The sequence below is a fragment of the Mytilus californianus genome, unplaced genomic scaffold (genome assembly GCF_021869535.1).
Source record: "Mytilus californianus isolate M0D057914Y unplaced genomic scaffold, xbMytCali1.0.p SCAF_6, whole genome shotgun sequence".
In the NCBI taxonomy this organism is placed as follows: Eukaryota; Metazoa; Mollusca; class Bivalvia; order Mytilida; family Mytilidae; genus Mytilus; species Mytilus californianus.
This window is the reverse complement of record NW_026262712.1, coordinates 53,672,919-53,695,242: the sequence shown is the minus strand read 5'-3', so window position 1 is coordinate 53,695,242 and position 22,324 is coordinate 53,672,919. Positions and strand designations below refer to the sequence as shown.

The 22,324-nt window shown below is 31.9% G+C and overlaps 1 protein-coding gene and 1 long non-coding RNA gene across 2 annotated transcripts; one reads left to right on the top strand and one right to left on the bottom strand.

Moving 5' to 3' along the window:
* Nucleotides 1-2,914: 2,914 nt before the first annotated feature.
* Nucleotides 2,915-6,091, bottom strand: LOC127705043 (uncharacterized). The gene is made up of 4 exons (XM_052209292.1): nt 5,841-6,091; nt 4,577-4,756; nt 4,097-4,397; nt 2,915-3,153 (listed from the first exon to the last, which is right to left on the bottom strand). The coding sequence occupies exons 1-4, from the start codon at nt 6,076-6,078 to the stop codon at nt 2,982-2,984; spliced, it is 891 nt and encodes a 296-aa protein (XP_052065252.1). The 5' UTR covers nt 6,079-6,091; the 3' UTR covers nt 2,915-2,981.
* A 9,645-nt stretch (nt 6,092-15,736) lies between these two features.
* On the top strand, nt 15,737-17,362 carry LOC127704517 (uncharacterized). The gene is made up of 2 exons (XR_007983312.1): nt 15,737-15,906; nt 16,877-17,362. It is a non-coding gene; the product is annotated as an uncharacterized LOC127704517 (long non-coding RNA).
* The last annotated feature ends 4,962 nt before the right edge of the window (nt 17,363-22,324 follow it).

Here is a 22,324-nt window from a genome sequence, read left to right as displayed (position 1 = left end):
ATGCATCAACTGCTTTTAAAAGTGATTTCGACACACCAAATTTATAAAGTGTAATTTTCATTATTTATCATGTTTTTATGAAGAGTTACTGTTTTTTTTATTATATGATAAATGTTTTGATGTTTGATCATTTATTTATAACCAAAAATGACACTACTTTTTTATCTGTAAATTACATATATTTTCATGTATATTATGTACACTTTGAAAGAACAAAAATTTCTTATTATATCTAATTTTGACACTTTTAAGTGTAAAACTGTATTAAGATTCATTCACCTCTTAAATTTTGGGACTTTTTCAAAATTATGTCAAAATTTCAAGTGGAAACAAGCATTGAGTATATAATTTCTACTACAATACTATGGTTAATAATTACTTTATATCTATCTTTTGACAATCTGTCTCATATTTAAAGATCTATTTCTTTATATACTAAGTTTTCCATTAGTATGCGACATCAAAGGCAACTAGATTATGTTACCTGTTAGTCCATGAAACTTTGTTGTGGTCAAATCCTGAAGAAAAAATAAGAATATTTACTTGTGTTCTATAAAAAGCAGCTTTGAAAATTCCAACCTCATATTTTCAAAAACAAAATACCAATGGTAAATAAATCCTAATTTCAAATTCTAGTTGCAAGAAACTGTCAAGTAAACATGTAGCTGCGGAACTGTAGCTCTTAGGTCCTTATGTTATTTTTTGACTATTTGCGGACCATAGAGCTACGGATTTTTCCTATTTCAAAACGTTCGGAATTGCAACCCAGGTTCAGGTCGCACTTCTTTCCGTTAGTTTGGCTATTTACCTCTCTTTTGTAGCTTAGAAATGTGTTTATTTCGTTTTGTTAGATATTTTTCTATAACATTACGTACCTAATTACCGCAAAATCAAAAAAAAAATATAAAAAGGACCATAAGAGTTACGGTTCCGCAGCTAGTAAACATGGTGACGATAACAATTAAAGTAGAAGTAAAACCCATGTTTATTTCATTTTAAAATATAATCGGTACCCAGGAAAGAAACTTTACAAAGAAAGTAACCACCCAGAAAAGCTATCTTAGAGATCTGTATATATTTTAATCATGTGCAACATAATTTTTCACATCTACTTATAGCAGCAAATTCAAGTTGCCTTGCCCAAGTCCCATGTATGTTTTTATAGAACAGCCACCAGCAAAAGAAAACATGATTATCCAATAAATGCAAAGTATTTACTATCAAAACTATCAGGTATTAGTGGTTTAAATATCTCTATCAAAGATAATATCTGCTTGCCTTGCATTTGAAATGTATTAGAGAAATGAATATGCTGCATTTAAAAAGTAACTTCAGGGTCTTTTATAGTTGACTATATGGTATGGGTTTTTCTCATTGTTGAAGGCAGCATGGTGGTCTATAATTGCTTACAACCACTTCATTTCAACTTTGTTGGATAGTTGTCTCATTGGCAATCTTATCACATCTCCTTATTTTTATATTTATATATTTACCTGTTTCAAAAACAATGCAGTCTTATAATAGCCAAACACCTAATGTCTTGATGAATTTGGTACAAATAGATGAAGCCATTGACTAAATATCCATTATCTATCAAAGAAACTGTAAACATAATCTCTCTTTTAACAGTATTAGTTGTTCATCATTACTGGTTGCAGGTAAGAACTTTAAGCACAGCTCAAACATTCTTTAGCATATAATACTGTAAATTCAGAAATTATTGCGTGCATTTATTATTGCCATTTTTGAAGAATGGACAAAAATGCGAGACTAATTATTGCAATTTCAGGAAAATCTGCATGCTGATGTATGTATCAGATATCTGAATGCAAGTTCTAATTAATGCGAAACTCACCTAGTTGCATTATTCGCAATCATATAAACCTCGCAATAATTTCTGAATTTACAGTAGTTATCACCACATTTTTTTATTAACAGCTGAGTCCATGTTTCTTTGTAAGCCTGTCTGAGGTCAGGAACCTGTAATTCAGTGGTTGTGATTGGTTGCTGTCTACCATATATATGTTTTCAGGTTTTTTTGTTTTAAACATGAACCAGTTTGTTGGTTTTCTCATTTTGTCATGCAGGAGCCTTTTATAGCTTACTATACGTTATGGGCTTTGCTCATTGTTGAAGGCTGTACAGTAATCTATATTTGCTTACATCAGTGGAGTGTTCTCATTGGCAATCATATTCATATCACATCTCCCTGTCCTCATGAAACTTTACTCAGTAATTGGAGTAAAAATCTGTGCTCGAAACACAAGATCCAGTATTTTGATTGGTTGAATCTGAGTACGATAATCGTACTTCAAATTTTTATGACCACAAGGCATTGTGTGTTCTGAAATGTTTTAACTACAACACTATTAGATGTATTGTGCTTTTTGTTTTTTCTAACTAAGCTTGAATCAGGTTAATACTGAAATAATACCATATGATCAGTTAATGGCCAATGAAAATTAAATGTACCTCAAGCTCTACCGTACCTTGTGTGTTTCCTATACCACATTCTAACATGTTCATGGACTTTTTATTCGCAAATTACCATGGTTCATGCTTTTTCAATGTTCCAAGTACAAACTATGAAAAATTAAGTATTAGTTTTGACAGAAGATACAATTTCTGTTGTTCCTGTACACTTTTCCTATCATACAATGATGTGACAATGTCTTTTGATTTTGTATTTGAATAATTCATGCTCTGACTATAATGCTTTAAGAAGGCTATCACACAAGGCCAAATTGTGCCTGGAAGGGATTTTTCAATGAACAAACCAATATCTACAAGATTGTTAACCTTGCAACCTTTTTATAAAATCAAATAAGCTTTCATATAAGGAAACTTATATTCTATTTAACAATAATTGCCATATCTTGTTTACAATGCTTTAATGACAGGAAGATTTCCCAATCCTTACAATTACAAAATAACATATAGATTCACCAAAATATGACAATGAATACTGTCCATTTTTTTGTTTATGACTTTTGCAGAAGGAAAATCCAAAACAATAAAAGTATTACAGAACAGAAACCAATACATTTTCCAGAGCAAGGTCCACAGTCAGTACACCATTCAATAGCTCGATGCCATAGTACATCAACATGACCACCTGGTCCCCAAACTGGTACATAGAAAGCCTTTATTTCACTGAAATACAACAACCATGAATGAGTGTCAATGAATAAGTATTTAAAACAAAATGGCAATGTTTTTATCTTATTTTTTTTTCCTTTTTCACTATTAACCAGAATGTTTTTTTTAGTAAACTTATAATCAGTAGCATCTTGGGGTACAACTTGTAAAAGAAATGTTGACTCCAATTTCTCAATTTTATCAGGAGAAGCAATAGACCAATTTCAAAGTGTTTATTAAGACGACAATCGGTGTAAATGGTAAATGACGTCATTGAACAATCTGTTCTTACTGTGATGTAATAACATAAGCATTGTGACATAGGAAGTGTAGGGGAAATTGCATGAATTTGAAAGTCGTCTCTTTCAACTCAATACATCTATCTGAAATCTTACCTTAAGGATGTTCACTACTCTGTTTTAAAATAACAAGCTTTTTAAAAGACTGTTATAAATTGATAATATATAAATGAAGGAACTAAAAAAGCAGAAAAGAATGAAGTGTCAGTGTGCTTGTTTTTTTCGAGATATAAGCCATTGAAAATTTGGCGGGAAATGATTCTCTCTAGATTTTTCATACATTTATCATTGGCACCTTTTTCTTTCAAAAACAATGAAAAAATAACAAGGACGTTATAAGATTTTCAATATGGCCTTTTAAACTATATGTAATAATATTATGAAAAGAAAAGTAGGGATTAGCGAGCAAAATATTTATTAGCACTACAAGGATAAAACCAGAGAATTCCGAATATCTGACAAAAATTCAAAAACAAGAAGAGCCAACATCCTTAACACGTTAACCCGGCCTACAATTTTAGTCATGACAAGTTTCAAACCATAGAGACCAACAAAAAAAAATATAATATAGGTCTCTGTCCTGTTTTGAAGCAAAACAGCAGTTCTGTTGATACAAGAACTAAAAGACACACGATAAAACATTTAAATCATATAGTCACCTTTCTTGTTTAAACATGTTCATATCAACGGCTGTTTGAGTTGATTCCATGGAGACAAAATTGTTGTTGAAGTCTGTGGAAGCTGCTCTGGTTAATGCCTTTAAAATCACTAATTCTTTCTTTTCTGGACCAGTATTTGGCAATGTCTCAAGCAACACTTTATGCTGTGAATGTTCATCAAGTTCTATCAAGAATTCTTCATTAGTAAAATTCTTGTAGCATTGTAACACACTTTTTAACTGTTCGAATTGTAGTTTGCAAGAATAGGCAAAAAAAAAAGCCACAAATAAACCTTGGCCAACTGAAAAAGACAAATACCTTTTAGTATAACTATGACTCTTAAACCTGTCCAAAACAATTTTTTTTAACTAACTTAAATATTCTTCCAAGTAGTAAGCTTGACTAAATTTTACAGACATAGCTTAAGTCTTTTTTTTAAAAACCTCTTAAGGATTTCTGGATTTACAGTATGTTGCTAACCTGGTCCATGAGGGTCTAAGTATGGCTTTCTTTTAACCTTTTTCTTCATGCCAAGGACACTCCTGATTTTAATTCCAGCTTCAATGTTTGTTACTATAAATATCACACCATACTTCTGTCCATAGAGACACTGCATTATTTCATCTGACTGTAACTTTATGCAATGTACACCTTTCTCCCCTGAAATTAACAAAGATGAAAACAGTTTACAATGTATTAAATGTGAAGACTATAACAACACTTTATGGGTTGCTGTAGTAATTTACTAAGACTGACATCTTTCGTTGCATAGGGCACCGTCATCAGGAAAAAAAAATACAGAAAATTGCGCTGAAGTACAACAGCGGGAAGTGATAATGTTACCATGTTCAATGATGTTGTTGTCTAGACCTTTCATAGACAACTTTACAATACGGGTTTTCTCATTGTTAAAGGCCGTACGGTGACCTATAGTTGCTTTTTTCTTCATTAAATGGTAAGTATAAGTTGAAAGTGAAAGTAGGTATGATAATAAAGTTGATTTGATTTTTAATTTTTGGTGTTTTAACGCCACTTTTAAGCACCGCTTTTTGGCTATTTCATGGCGGCCAGTTTTTATTGGTGGAGGAAGCCGGTGTGCCCGGAGAAAACCACGACCTTTTGATAGTAAAACTGACACTCCTAGTCAATTAAGATTGGAGTCGAGTGCACCCGCACGAGGATAATAAAGTTGAACAAGAATGTTAGATATAATGTGCATAGAATATAAAATATTTGTTTAAATCATTTTGCCCAAGCGTGTTATTTGCTAAAATAATTATTAAATTATAGAAACTGTAGAGTGGTCTATTCTATCATATTAATTAAGTGTTTTCCTGTCCGTGTTGTTGATCTTAGGTGGGGCTTCAGCTTATATACATTATATTTTGCATTATACTTAACATCCAATAAAATTTAAGTATAATGTATACAAGCTGAAGACCGCCTATCTATTGATTGCAGATGTCAATCTTAATTACAATGCTTGAGCAAACATTTTTACAAGCAAAGCAAGCAAGCCAACCAAACTTTTACAAGCATAAGGAAAAAAGCTCTAAGAAATTTTTGGGATTGCTAAAATAAAAACTTAAATTTTGACAGCAAATATTTGTTTGAAGCATTCTTATATATATATTTTTTTCAGAGGTATTTTTGGATACCTACTCCATTGCAATTTTCACGATTATTAAAACATTGCAAAAATTTTTGAAACTACAGTATGTATTTCTCTATCTATGATACATACCTTCTATTTGAAGTTTAAATTCAATATACTTGGTAGAAATAATTACTGGTACTAAAGATATTCCTTTCAGGCTGCCAACTCTTATACTACCACATTCAATTACTAGAGAGTCAGTTGTAGATGATATTTCTTCCTCAAATGTGACCTCAGCAATGCTTGTCTTGCTGTCTGCCAAAGGTGGACTTTCAGGTATTGTCTGTATCCCATCTTCAAGGTCATATCTTTCAACTTCCATCATGGCCTCACCATCCCTGTTTTAGATGAAAGCAAACACAATCATTTTGTATACTATAAATTCAGAAATAATTGCCAATAATGCGACTGGGTGAGTATTGTAATAATAGATTGAGAACACAGTTATTTTGTAGTGCATTTCTTTTAGACAATAAATTCAAATTAAAAAAAATCACACCTGCTCTATCTCTAAAAGATTTTTACAGTGTAGTGTACTACTTTTGGGACAAATATCAAAATTATAGAAAAGTCTACCAGCTCTAACTCAAAATATGGACAATTCTATGTTAAGGGGGTCTATAATTCAGTTTGACAGCTTCAGACATACTAATTTTTGACCTTTTATAACTGGACAAAATTACTACTTTACATAATAAACAGCTGCGCCATGAGCGCATGATACGCCCGTCGTCTTGTGTGTGAATTTTTATGCAATAAGCATAAATAGTTTCTGACATACGGCGTGACTTGCGAAAACCCCCTTATTTTTTTACAAAAAACTCAATATCTCTAAAATAAAATTTTGAATCAAAACCAAAAAGTATACAGATCTTGAGATTAATATAACTAAGAAGTGTATAAAATTCTAAGCAATAATCATAAATCATTTTTGAGATGCAGCGCGACATGTGAAAACCCCCCTTTTAAAAAAAAAAAAATAAATATCTCAAAAACAAAATTTTGAATCAAAACCAAAAAGTATACAGATCTTTAGATTAATATAACTAAGAAGTGTGTAAAATTTTAAGCAATAATCATAAATCGTTTTTGAGATACGGCGCGACATGTGAAAAACCCCTCCCCCTTTTTTTTACAAAATACTCAATAACTCAAAAATAAATTTTGAATCATCACCAAAATGTATACAGATCTTAAGGTTAATATAACTAAGAAGTGTGTAAAGTTTTAAGCAATAACCATAAACTGTTTTTGAGATATGGCGCGACATGTGAAAAACCCCTCCCCCTTTTTTAACAAAATACTCAATATCTCTAAAATAAAATCTTGAATTATCACCAAAAAGTATACAGATCTTAAGATTGATATAACTAAGAAGTGTGTAAAGTTTTAAGCAGTAATCATAAATTGTTTTTGAGATACGGCTCGACATGTGAAAAAAAAACACACACCTGTTTTAGTTACTAAGTCCCGTAAATCAAAAAGTTTTAATCTTATTTTCACCAAAAAATATACAGATCGTTTGACCATCATAAGAAACAACTATGTTAAGTTTCATGAAATTTGGATAAGTCATTCTCAAGTTACGGTGCGACATGTTTATGCCAGACAGACGGACAGACAGACAGACAGACAGACGGACGCCGGACATTTGTATACCATAATACGTCCCGTCAAAAATTTGACGGGCGTATAAAAATTCATCAACCAAATTTTTTCAACATGTAATTTCATCCCCATACTTACTTTTTCATGCATAAAATATAAATAAATTTGGAAAGTGTATGGAAAAAATTTGCAAGTTATACACTGTCCACACTAGGAACTATAATTGTAGATAACAAAAATCAAAGGACGATAACTGTGTCCTCGGACCTAACAACAATTTGCATTCTGAAATCTGCCACATATATTTGTATGCAAATTTTCCTGTAATCACAATAATTGTTCTAACATTTAGATCTGCCATGTCGAAATCACAATGAAAAAGCACGCAATAATTTCTTAATTTACAGTATAATTAAAAGAGCATATCCTGACATCTTAGAAATAAAATTATAAGGCTAAGGTTAGCAGCTTTTTGCACAGACTGTATGATAAAAGAGGGGTGGAAGATATCAAAGGGATATTCAAAGAATTCAAAAAGTCTAAGACAAACTAACAATGCCATGGCAAATTAAAGAACCTTAGTGAGCGCGCTCACATACCCCACGTCCCCACATTGTCACTGGAGAAATAAAATAACTGTAAGAAAAAAAAATTGTATGAGAAAAAAATTGAATCATAATTTCCTGTCGATATGCACATCTACAAAGTTTCATGAAATTCTGTTGTGTGGTTTCAGAGGAGTTGCGATGACAAACTGTTGCAGAGGTATATTGAAGCAAATAAGTTCAAAGGGGCGTAACTCCTAGAAAAAAAATTGAATCATAATTTCCTGTCGATATGCACATCTACCTAGTATGTCCTTATTATCTACAAAGTTTCATGAAATTCTGGACTGACGGACGGACAGACGGGTCAAAAACATTATACCCTCCGCAACTCGTTGCGTGGGGTATAAAAACAATAAACAAAAAGTCAAATAACAGTCTAAACAGCAGAAGATAGAAAACTAAAGACTGAACAACAAGAACCCCGCCAAAAACATAGGTCTATCTCAAGTGTTCCGGAAGGGTAAGCAGATTTTACATGTAACACCATCATGTTGCTCATGTAAGTACACATTCAGTGTTAAGTTTCATTTGGTAATGTCACATCTGAGGAAAACAATATAGGATTGTGATTATGACAATTCAAACATATCTGTAATCATCTGTGAAAAGAATATATTCCATATGGTCAACCAACTCAAGATGGCGTCCATAAAATTTTCAAAGGGATGACATTAACATGACCACTTGAATTCTTGGTTTAATAGCTTCCTTAATAGCAGAAACCCTCTATCAAGAAAATCATGATAGGAAACAGACTCTGGAATATTGCAGCAAGCAAAAGTTTCATATGTCCATACAATATGACTCCTAGTGTATTAATAAAATTCTACTTATGTTACTATTTTACTCTGTGTGGTCAGCAAAGTTTACAACCAATATTTATACTAAAGACTGACAACAGCAAAATTTTAATTGATATGAAATGTTTGTAGCAATACTGTAATTAAAATGACATTTTATAATCAGTAGCCCTACATATTGTAAGTGACAGCTTTTCAGATAATTAGAATTGTAAGATATTTTTCAGTTAATAGGTAAAAAAAAATACTTCTTATCTAAAATCTAAAAACCCAATCATTCAAGTTTATATTCTTTGGCATGAAAGAGGGGTCTCATCCCCAATCCCAATTATTGTTTTGTTAGAATCCCGTATCCCACTTATCATTGCAACAACAGCGTTTGTAATTTCAGGTGTCATACCCGACTTCATTTCCTGTTTTCACGCAAAATAATTTGACTTTCACATGTCACTCTTACATGTACAAAAAATCAGCAATTCCCGCATCACGCTTACACCCCAATGAGACCCACATGAAACCCTTTCAGTCAAGCCATCCAGATTTTACTAAATTTTTGGAGACAAAAAATGAGAGTTAAGCAAGTATCTCTCTTTGCAATTTAAATCTATTAGTTAGAAAGCAAAATTTCTTCATTTAACCCAAGTCTATTACAAAAAAATGTATTATAATAATCTGTAAAATAAATTCCTTTTGGAAAAAAATACCATATGTAAACCTGGGTCAAAACACCTTATGAAAAATATACCAGAGGGTAAATTTTTGTCTCCATTATTATTTGAACCCCTCATGGAATATTGAACCCCCTGTAGTTAAAAAGTTAAATCAATAAAAGCGTTTAAACTAATAGAAGAACTAGTCATAATGTCATAATTGGTATCTTTAATGAAAAATATATGCCAATTATCCTAACCATGCTAGCCATGGTATTATGGACCCCCTTCCAACGAAAATTAAATCCACCCTTTAGATATATCACAATTTCAAATAATCAAAGCATTTATAATATATATTTGAGCTAATGTGATCTAATTCTAATGCCGTAATGGTTTATAAAGTATCTGGAATGAAATAACATATGTAGGATAATTCCCATAATTACAGGGATATGGGATTCAAACTGTACTCTAAAATCTGTTTCTTAAACATCTTTTTTGTTCAGGTAATAGAATGTTAAAAGGTTAATGATAAAAACTAGAGGCTCTAAAGAGCTTGTCCCTCACCTTGGTGTATGTTTATATCAAACAAAGGACACTCTCCAACATAGTAGACGAGAATAGACTTTATGACAAAAATCTCTATTTTGTTGATCTGGTATTACTGATCTTTTAGTCTGTTTAGTTTCTTTCTATTTTCTTTAGTTTTTGCTCAAAACACAAAAGAGGTTAAAAAAAATTCTCATTTAAGAGCAATCACTCCTATGAAGAGTGAGTCTACTAACTATATCGGCAAAATTTGACTTTTTAATAGATCTTGCCTTGCTGATCATTTTTGTGATTTAAAGTGTTTATTTATCTATAATAATTTAAATCATATAAGGCATGATGGGAAAAAAATGTTTCTCTCTAAATATCACAGTTTTCATATGAAAAAAATGGTAAAATTTGTCATCTATGGGCAATAACTCCTATAAGAATTAGTCTAACAGTTTTGACGTATATGGACAATTGGTAGAGCTTATAACTCAAAATATGGACAATTCTATGTTAAGGGGGTCTATAATTCAGTTTGACAGCTTCAGACATACTAATTTTTGACCTTTTATAACTGGACAAAATTACTACTTTACATAATAAACAGCTGCGCCATGAGCGCATGATACGCCCGTCGTCTTGTGTGTGAATTTTTATGCAATAAGCATAAATAGTTTCTGACATACGGCGTGACTTGCGAAAACCCCCTTATTTTTTTACAAAAAACTCAATATCTCTAAAATAAAATTTTGAATCAAAACCAAAAAGTATACAGATCTTGAGATTAATATAACTAAGAAGTGTATAAAATTCTAAGCAATAATCATAAATCATTTTTGAGATGCAGCGCGACATGTGAAAACCCCCCTTTTAAAAAAAAAAAAATAAATATCTCAAAAACAAAATTTTGAATCAAAACCAAAAAGTATACAGATCTTTAGATTAATATAACTAAGAAGTGTGTAAAATTTTAAGCAATAATCATAAATCGTTTTTGAGATACGGCGCGACATGTGAAAAACCCCTCCCCCTTTTTTTTACAAAATACTCAATAACTCAAAAATAAATTTTGAATCATCACCAAAATGTATACAGATCTTAAGGTTAATATAACTAAGAAGTGTGTAAAGTTTTAAGCAATAACCATAAACTGTTTTTGAGATATGGCGCGACATGTGAAAAACCCCTCCCCCTTTTTTAACAAAATACTCAATATCTCTAAAATAAAATCTTGAATTATCACCAAAAAGTATACAGATCTTAAGATTGATATAACTAAGAAGTGTGTAAAGTTTTAAGCAGTAATCATAAATTGTTTTTGAGATACGGCTCGACATGTGAAAAAAAAACACACACCTGTTTTAGTTACTAAGTCCCGTAAATCAAAAAGTTTTAATCTTATTTTCACCAAAAAATATACAGATCGTTTGACCATCATAAGAAACAACTATGTTAAGTTTCATGAAATTTGGATAAGTCATTCTCAAGTTACGGTGCGACATGTTTATGCCAGACAGACGGACAGACAGACAGACAGACAGACGGACGCCGGACATTTGTATACCATAATACGTCCCGTCAAAAATTTGACGGGCGTATAAAAATTCATCAACCAAATTTTTTCAACATGTAATTTCATCCCCATACTTACTTTTTCATGCATAAAATATAAATAAATTTGGAAAGTGTATGGAAAAAATTTGCAAGTTATACACTGTCCACACTAGGAACTATAATTGTAGATAACAAAAATCAAAGGACGATAACTGTGTCCTCGGACCTAACAACAATTTGCATTCTGAAATCTGCCACATATATTTGTATGCAAATTTTCCTGTAATCACAATAATTGTTCTAACATTTAGATCTGCCATGTCGAAATCACAATGAAAAAGCACGCAATAATTTCTTAATTTACAGTATAATTAAAAGAGCATATCCTGACATCTTAGAAATAAAATTATAAGGCTAAGGTTAGCAGCTTTTTGCACAGACTGTATGATAAAAGAGGGGTGGAAGATATCAAAGGGATATTCAAAGAATTCAAAAAGTCTAAGACAAACTAACAATGCCATGGCAAATTAAAGAACCTTAGTGAGCGCGCTCACATACCCCACGTCCCCACATTGTCACTGGAGAAATAAAATAACTGTAAGAAAAAAAAATTGTATGAGAAAAAAATTGAATCATAATTTCCTGTCGATATGCACATCTACAAAGTTTCATGAAATTCTGTTGTGTGGTTTCAGAGGAGTTGCGATGACAAACTGTTGCAGAGGTATATTGAAGCAAATAAGTTCAAAGGGGCGTAACTCCTAGAAAAAAAATTGAATCATAATTTCCTGTCGATATGCACATCTACCTAGTATGTCCTTATTATCTACAAAGTTTCATGAAATTCTGGACTGACGGACGGACAGACGGGTCAAAAACATTATACCCTCCGCAACTCGTTGCGTGGGGTATAAAAACAATAAACAAAAAGTCAAATAACAGTCTAAACAGCAGAAGATAGAAAACTAAAGACTGAACAACAAGAACCCCGCCAAAAACATAGGTCTATCTCAAGTGTTCCGGAAGGGTAAGCAGATTTTACATGTAACACCATCATGTTGCTCATGTAAGTACACATTCAGTGTTAAGTTTCATTTGGTAATGTCACATCTGAGGAAAACAATATAGGATTGTGATTATGACAATTCAAACATATCTGTAATCATCTGTGAAAAGAATATATTCCATATGGTCAACCAACTCAAGATGGCGTCCATAAAATTTTCAAAGGGATGACATTAACATGACCACTTGAATTCTTGGTTTAATAGCTTCCTTAATAGCAGAAACCCTCTATCAAGAAAATCATGATAGGAAACAGACTCTGGAATATTGCAGCAAGCAAAAGTTTCATATGTCCATACAATATGACTCCTAGTGTATTAATAAAATTCTACTTATGTTACTATTTTACTCTGTGTGGTCAGCAAAGTTTACAACCAATATTTATACTAAAGACTGACAACAGCAAAATTTTAATTGATATGAAATGTTTGTAGCAATACTGTAATTAAAATGACATTTTATAATCAGTAGCCCTACATATTGTAAGTGACAGCTTTTCAGATAATTAGAATTGTAAGATATTTTTCAGTTAATAGGTAAAAAAAAATACTTCTTATCTAAAATCTAAAAACCCAATCATTCAAGTTTATATTCTTTGGCATGAAAGAGGGGTCTCATCCCCAATCCCAATTATTGTTTTGTTAGAATCCCGTATCCCACTTATCATTGCAACAACAGCGTTTGTAATTTCAGGTGTCATACCCGACTTCATTTCCTGTTTTCACGCAAAATAATTTGACTTTCACATGTCACTCTTACATGTACAAAAAATCAGCAATTCCCGCATCACGCTTACACCCCAATGAGACCCACATGAAACCCTTTCAGTCAAGCCATCCAGATTTTACTAAATTTTTGGAGACAAAAAATGAGAGTTAAGCAAGTATCTCTCTTTGCAATTTAAATCTATTAGTTAGAAAGCAAAATTTCTTCATTTAACCCAAGTCTATTACAAAAAAATGTATTATAATAATCTGTAAAATAAATTCCTTTTGGAAAAAAATACCATATGTAAACCTGGGTCAAAACACCTTATGAAAAATATACCAGAGGGTAAATTTTTGTCTCCATTATTATTTGAACCCCTCATGGAATATTGAACCCCCTGTAGTTAAAAAGTTAAATCAATAAAAGCGTTTAAACTAATAGAAGAACTAGTCATAATGTCATAATTGGTATCTTTAATGAAAAATATATGCCAATTATCCTAACCATGCTAGCCATGGTATTATGGACCCCCTTCCAACGAAAATTAAATCCACCCTTTAGATATATCACAATTTCAAATAATCAAAGCATTTATAATATATATTTGAGCTAATGTGATCTAATTCTAATGCCGTAATGGTTTATAAAGTATCTGGAATGAAATAACATATGTAGGATAATTCCCATAATTACAGGGATATGGGATTCAAACTGTACTCTAAAATCTGTTTCTTAAACATCTTTTTTGTTCAGGTAATAGAATGTTAAAAGGTTAATGATAAAAACTAGAGGCTCTAAAGAGCTTGTCCCTCACCTTGGTGTATGTTTATATCAAACAAAGGACACTCTCCAACATAGTAGACGAGAATAGACTTTATGACAAAAATCTCTATTTTGTTGATCTGGTATTACTGATCTTTTAGTCTGTTTAGTTTCTTTCTATTTTCTTTAGTTTTTGCTCAAAACACAAAAGAGGTTAAAAAAAATTCTCATTTAAGAGCAATCACTCCTATGAAGAGTGAGTCTACTAACTATATCGGCAAAATTTGACTTTTTAATAGATCTTGCCTTGCTGATCATTTTTGTGATTTAAAGTGTTTATTTATCTATAATAATTTAAATCATATAAGGCATGATGGGAAAAAAATGTTTCTCTCTAAATATCACAGTTTTCATATGAAAAAAATGGTAAAATTTGTCATCTATGGGCAATAACTCCTATAAGAATTAGTCTAACAGTTTTGACGTATATGGACAATTGGTAGAGCTTATTATTCTGAACATTTTTGCTCCTTTCAGATTTTTTCTATTTATAACGGTTCAAAAAATAATAGACAAAACTTGCATTTTACCCCTTTGTTCTATTTTTAGCCATGTCGACCATGTTGGTTGGTATGCGGGGTCATCAGATACCTTTTTTAAACAATATACCCTAAAGATGATTGTGGCAAAGTTTGGTTAAATTTGTCTCAGTAGTTTCAGAGGAGAAGATTTTTGTAAAAGATTACAAAAATTTACAAAAAATTGTTAAAAATTGACTATAAAGGGCTTAAGGGGTCAATTGACCATTTTGGTCATGTTTGACTTATTTGTAGATCTTACTTTGCTGAACATTATTGCTGTTTACAGTTTATCTCTATCTATAACAATATTGAAGATAACCAAAAACTAAAATTTCCTTAAAATTACCAATTCATGGGCAGCAACCCAACAATGGGTTGTCTGATTTGTCTGAAAATTTCAGGGCAGATAGATCTTTACCTGATGAACAGTTTGACCTCAAGTCAGATTTGCTCTAAATGCTTTGGTTTCAGAGATATAAGCCTAATTCTACATTTTACCCCCATGTTCTATTTTTAGCCATGGCGGCCATCTTGGTTGGCGGGCCAGGTCATTGGACACATATTTTAAACTAGATAACCCAATGATGATTGTGGCCATGTTTGGTTAAATTTTTCCCAGTAGCAGTCTTCACGCTTAACCACAAGTCCTACGGCATTGGCTTGTAAAATTGCTTTTGGACTTGTAAAATTCTTCTCTACAAGCCAACAGAATCCAACTAAAATTTTCAAAAAATTGAGCTGTGGGCTTGTGGACTCAAAAGTTGATCGTGAAGGCTGCAGTAGATTCAGAGGAGAAGATTTTTGTAAAAGTTAACGACAACGGATGCCAAGTGATGAGAAAAGCTCACTTGGCCTTTTACTAGTTTTCAGCCAGATGAGCTAAAAAGGGTCTATTGGAAGGCTGCGCAGCAGATACATATTTTAAAGTGCAGAACATTCCTACATGTTATATATTAACATATTCTGATTCTGAGTCTTAAAACAAGACCATATACTATAACACTTTTTCCATGTTGAAGAGAAATAAAGTGGCTTAAAATATTTCTTAATAAAGTCTATGATATATGACATGTCATGTGTACCAGTCGGGCAGTCCCTACTTTTAACCAGAGACATATATACACAGAGATTGGCAACTGTAACAGTGGTCAGCGAAATCCAATTAAAAACACGCATCACACGAGACTTTAACGAGATCGCCATTTTGCATCTGATCATGACAAGTTCACCACCGCTTCGATTTTTATTTTACATCAAGCTTTTCAAAACAGCATAATGTAAGTATATATTTCAATTTCGTAAATTATTTACCTTGTTTTATTCAGTTTGTAGTAATTGTTAGTTAAAATATTGTGACGATTAACGTTTTATTGTGGTCAATAATAAGGGGAAAGCTTGGCCGACATGGACGTTATGAAAATTTTTTACACGGACGTATTTTTTATTAAAACCTTTTCATTCGAAAAGGAATAAAACCATTTATGAGATGAATCACTTTTCCCAAGACATACTGGTTTTGTGTAAATATGTTGAATTTTTCATTAAATCACCCACTTTGATGCAATTTACAATTAAAATTCAGTATTCTCGCTGTCGGCCACGTTCAATTTTTAAAATATAAAGACAGGCCCCTGTCCATGTCTACAGTCAATAAACTTTTCCATCTTTAGAGAATAATTATTCCCAGCACATGAATTACTTTCTTATGACATACTGGATTTGTGTATAACAGTTGTTTTTTCCATATTTTCACCAGCTTTGATGCAATTTACAATTAAAAATGACCATTCAAGCTGTCAGCCATTTTCATTCTCTTCAATATAAAGACAGGCCCCTGTCCATGTCTACAGTCAATAAACTTTTCCATCTTTAGAGAATAATTATTCCCAGCACATGAATTACTTTCTTATGACATACTGGATTTGTGTATAACAGTTGTTTTTTCCATATTTTCACCAGCTTTGATGAAATTTACAATTAAAAATGACCATTCAAGCTGTCGGCCATTTTCATTCTCTTCAATATAAAGACAGGCACCTGTCCATGGCTACAGTTTATAAAATTGTCCATCTTTAAAGAACAAATGTACCCATCACCATTGATCACAGGAATTACTTTCCCCAAGACATACCGGTTTTGTGTATATAAATTGTTTTTTTCATTATTTCCACCACTTTGATGACATTTACAAGTTTATATACATGTATATTTACATTCAGTATCTGACAGCATTTTTTTTTTTACCAGGATCCTGCATGTTATAAAAGAAGAAAGATGTTGATCAAATTTACCTAACAGTGCAGCATACAAGAGATGTAATATCATACATGTGCTGAATGTAGGACTCCCTAGCCTTTCTGATTGAAAAAAAAGATTCCCTGGCAGACAGGAACAACTATTAGTGATGACTTTTTTCAAATGTTACTGCACAGTCATGTAGTGGACCGATTACATGTACTACTATCAATGTGATACTAAAAAATGGTTTTGTAAGAGAGAAAATGACATGTGCTTATCCTGACTGTGAAAACACCACATTATTATAGTTCAAATATCATAGTTCATATGCCAAACTTGATGTACATGTGTATGCGCTTTTTGTGCAAGTGATGGTGACGTCATTGAACTAAGAATAAATACAAGACTCCCCATTCAATCTATTGAATTTGAAACAGAAGTGGCAGTTGTGCAGAGACTATACGGATAAAATGCAAATAAATATCTTGTGTTCAACTTCATTTGTCTTCTTTACGTTTACAAAGTATACATGTACATAATTTTTACATACATGTATAACAATATGATGATGTAGTATGATTGCCAATGAGACAATGATTTACATGTATGAGTATCATTGGAAGGCCACTCTATAATATCTTTGTATATCATGAGAATGGAAATGCTACCTTTGTAGCATAAAGGTAGCATAATGTAAAAAAAGGGGAAATGTTCATTTATTCAACAACACTCCTGTGAATATATAACTTGACAGTACTAAATGCAAAATATTTCGTTTCACAAATTCCTTCCTCTCCTCGGAAAATAACATATTTAATTGTTTACATGAAATGACAAAATGTGTAGAATAAGAAGCAAGAAATGTTCACTCTTCTTGTACACTACTAGTCGCTCATATTAGTCATCATCTATGTTTGTTTCAGTCCTTTAGCAATGGTGCTTGTTTATATTTATCTGTTGTTTATATTTATCTGTTGTGTTGTGTTGTTTCAGTTTTACATGTCCTCATTCTGTGATCACTGTTTCACCTCGCCTATTTTGAAAAATGTTAATGCAAATATTTTCTGCAATAAATTGAAAAGGCACAGCTGCTATGACTATTCAGAAATGTGAGGTATATGTCAATGAGACAACAACCCAACGACAAAAATATTCTTTGCACATCTATGAATGTTTAAGAATTCTTGTGAAGGTCAAAAGCACATAACGTGTACTTATATATTGGTGACCTGGTACATGTATGTACCTATTGATGCATATGCATTCCTACCTAAACATAAATTGTGTGAAGAGACCAAGCAGTTTATATGCTTATAAAAAAACTGATATTAAAATGAATTCCTGTATAACAAATTCCGGGAATGAGACACTATTTTATTTAAACCAGATGAGATATTAGTGGTAAAGGTTTAAACAGAAGCAGGAGATGTCAAGGGGCAATACAAAAAGTACAAGGTCATGTAACACAGATAAAAAAATGACAAATGAAAAGAAAATAACAGCCCACATAGCACTGCACCGAAACATAAACCCACAAAAGATCAGATAAAACTTGTCTTCAATTTTAAATCTTTCTAATTTCAAACTCGAGTTTCACTACCCGATAGGAAAGAGTAAAGATAAGGATGTTGCAGTACTTCTGTGGTCTATGAAACAGAACATTAAAATTCTACAGTTCAGCAGAGCATTTTACTGTACTTATGATACACGTTGTTTTTAATCAGGGTCTGTGATATTAAGTCTATAAAAAACTACAAATAATGACAGATTCATATTCAATATTTCATGACAGCAAAAATAGTGATTTCGACAACACTGTACATAATGTACGTTCATTTAGGAAATTCGTGCAAAGGTTCCACTAATAATGTAATTGTAGGTCAATCAAAAATTAATCATTTAAATCCGTTTTCCACGAAACAAAATTCTACTGGCTACATATTTTTTTTATATAAAAAAGTTGCTTTCTGATTCTTTTTTTGACATGTTCAATGACTATTTTTGTTCCTGATTGAATACTATAGTAGAATGTAGGACAGTAAGTCACAGGACAAAAAGTCACGGACAAAAAGTCACAATTCAGTTATGAGATTATTTTTCTCTGAACAAGAAAACACTAATTTTAAAAATATTTTTTTGGTTTTTTATTGAACTATAATATATGAAGCAACTTTGTAATTAAAATTTATTCAATAAATATCAATGATGATCAAATAATTGTTATGATAACAAAATGTCAAAGTGGTTTGGCACTTAAATGGCTTCATGGTGCCAAGAAATATATTATTTGCATGATTAAAATTTAAAAAATTTTCATTTATCAAGGCTTATGAACAATTTCCTGAACTTAAAAATGAATAAATGTAAAAAAAGATATTATTTGAAGATCTTTCTCTTATATATTCAAACAATTGTCAATAAATTATTTGTGACTTTATGTCCTGTGACTTTTTGTACTGTGACTTTCTGTCCGTTTACCCTATTCATAGTATAGCCCAGTGTTTCTGTTAAAATAAAGTTCTGGTCATGGTTAAAATAATGTCAGAATTTGTTTAGTTGTAAAAACAATTACCAAGTAATAATCCACTAAGAACTTCACCTCCGGCAAAATTCAGGTGATCGGAGGGCAATAAATTGCGTAATCGCACACCTGTGAATCCACAGTCACAACTCTAAGGAAATAATGACCGGAAAATCGGACACACATAATTTCACTGTGTAATTTAGAAGCAAACTTTAGCAAAGAAATGTTTCTTGTAATATCATGATCATTACCAGATTTTACTTTTTAAATTAAAAGAAATGTCGAAAAAAAGAAAAAAATATTTTCTCAATCAAATACAATAAAAAAAATACAACTATTTCAAGTAGTTTTTTAGAAAAAAGAATTAATTGGATCTGAAATAAGTTTTCCTATTACTTTTCTTGATTAGCTATCGAGGTTATTCATCCCTGACTTGTCTACATGTTGTAGAATAATTATCGACGAGAATCTCATTCCGGGCCGCGTTTTTTAACGGGATTTCACGGAGTTGCCAATCTCTGTGTATATATGTCTCTGTTTTAAGGCGAAGTGTACGTAATTGCACGCCTCTAGCGGAATTTAGGATAAAAAACGTGCGTCGTTAGTTACGCGGGTTATCTCACCTACTCCAAGAAAGGAAAAATGGGCACATGAAAGAAAAATGACTTCGTGCGGTCTATCATGAATCCAAACAAGTATTCATGTGCTATCTCAAAACTTCAAAGAAATTATTAGAATGACTCCAATCAGAAATCTGAGTATCCTATTGTGAGTTAGTCTGACTTTATTACCACTGTTTTTGTTTTAGACACGCAGGAGCAGGTACACAATACGACTCGTGTTTTTTTTCAACTGAAGGTAAACACGCATAAACAACAAAATTATAACCAAATAAACAAATAAACCAGTGACAATTCTGCTTCTATTCGTATCAAATTCATTAAAATCAAACCAGAATTGACCCCACAATATTTTTTGAAAAACCATAGTTTTGAATGAAATTCACAGTGTAGCGTAAAATTGTAGGTAACGAATAATTATATTGCATGTGAATTTGTGTGTTGAACAAGAAAGACGTTGGCATGTCCGTTTTTATGCAATTGAAAATTTTATGATGTTTTATATTTTATTATTTATGTAAAAAGTATAAAAGATACTAAGGGGTAATCGACAACTAGTACAACATAATGAACATTTATAAGCCGAAGGCGAAGAAAAAGCCAACAGCAAAAAAAAACCCATCAGATTCCGTCCACAAAACATTACACACTCAGAAACTAAGAATTGAGCACTATTACATTTATCTCAGAATAAGTAAAATATATGTCATCCAAATCTCAGTTTTCAAGGTGCAGAAAATAAACAGGTGTCTTCTATTCCGTCCGCAATTTTTGGGGAAAGTAAAATCTAAATTTAGAACCATGGTTGAAACTGAAACTACACATGTATGATAAAAATAGAACGTGTTTTTTTTCTTTATCAAATTCCAATTTCGAAGGGATAGCGAAATATGTTTTCTTTTGTGTATCATTCAGCAGTAGTATAAGGTAGGGGAAGAAGGGGTAGGGGTGAAGAAAATAAGGTCTACAATGTCGGGGCTTTTTATAACCGACTATACGATATGGATTTTTCTCATTGTTGAAGGCCGTATGGTTGCCTATAATAATTGCTTACATCCACATCATTTAAGGTAGCTGGGGTGTTTAAATGTTGGACGATAAATTTTTCTTAATATTTTTAAAACAAAAAAGTATTTTTGCAACATGATCAGAACGGACGCTCAGAAAAAGACACCCGATCTACCTTAAACTGTGGCAGATAGTTGTCTCATTTGCAATCATACCACATCTCCTTATTTTCATATTATATTAACAAAACTGCAATTCATTTGCATTATATACAGGGACAAGTTATATCAAGAACTCCGATCTGTTTTACTTTGCTAAAATTCATATGCGGGTTCTTCTTTTGACCTTATAACAGCCATAAAAATTCTCAAGATAATATGCAGATGCAGTTTTCTTATTTTTTGGGAGTCGTGCATGTGGATATTCAACAAATAATGGTACAAGAAATTATTTCCTTTTTTACTTAAAATCTCCAGCAAACATTATATTATGCTTTATCGTGTAGTTAAAGAAAAGGGAAAGCGATTGAGACAGGAAATTTTTAAAATAAAATTGAAGAGTTGTGTCACGTGCACGTGTGTGAACCTGACAAATAAAATGGGTTTTGTGCGCAATACCTCGAATAGCGCCGGAAATGGTGAGGATGAAAAGATGCAGAAAATTATATACACTTTTTTAAAATACAAACATGCAGAAATAAGATTTTAAAAAAGACGTGTATACGCGATCCCAATATTATAACCGATTATTAAAATACGTATAGAATCATTCTGTCAACGCTGTGTTAACCGGGACAATTTCCAACTTGATATTTGATTCATAATTATTAGAACAATACAATATAAAAATAAGAAGATGTGGTATGATTGCCAATGAGACAACTCTCCACAAGAGTCCAAATGACACAGAAATTAACAACTTTAGGTCACCGTACGGCCTTCAACAATGATCAAAGCCCATAGTCAGCTATAAATACAAGCATTTCAAAAAAGATGTGGAACCCTGTCTAATTAAGAAAAGATGGAGTTAAAGTCTATACAGTAACTTTCTTTCACTTGCAGTATATTTATTTGCCAATTTGCTTTTTTTTTGGCAGCAGAATTATCCTTAAAAAATACTCAGTTTATTTCCTTATCAATTGATTACGCTTGAGCATTTGCAATAATTAGGAAAATGGGTTATAAATAATTCGTAAATATAAATCAACATGTAGACATCTTACACGTTCAGGTATTTCACATCCAATATTTTTTGGTAATATTCTTTACAAAGCACAAAAATGTCGGCATTCACCTCAAAAGCTAA

Coding starts and splice junctions, on each gene's coding strand:
- LOC127705043 (XM_052209292.1), bottom strand. CDS start 6,078: ATGATGGAAGTTGAAAGATATGACCTTGAAGATGGGATACAGACAATA. Junction 4,398..4,576: donor CTTAGACCCTCATGGACCAG/GTTAGCAACATA, acceptor TGTCTTTTTCAG/TTGGCCAAGGTTTATTTGTG. Junction 3,154..4,096: donor AACATGTTTAAACAAGAAAG/GTGACTATATGA, acceptor GTTGTATTTCAG/TGAAATAAAGGCTTTCTATG.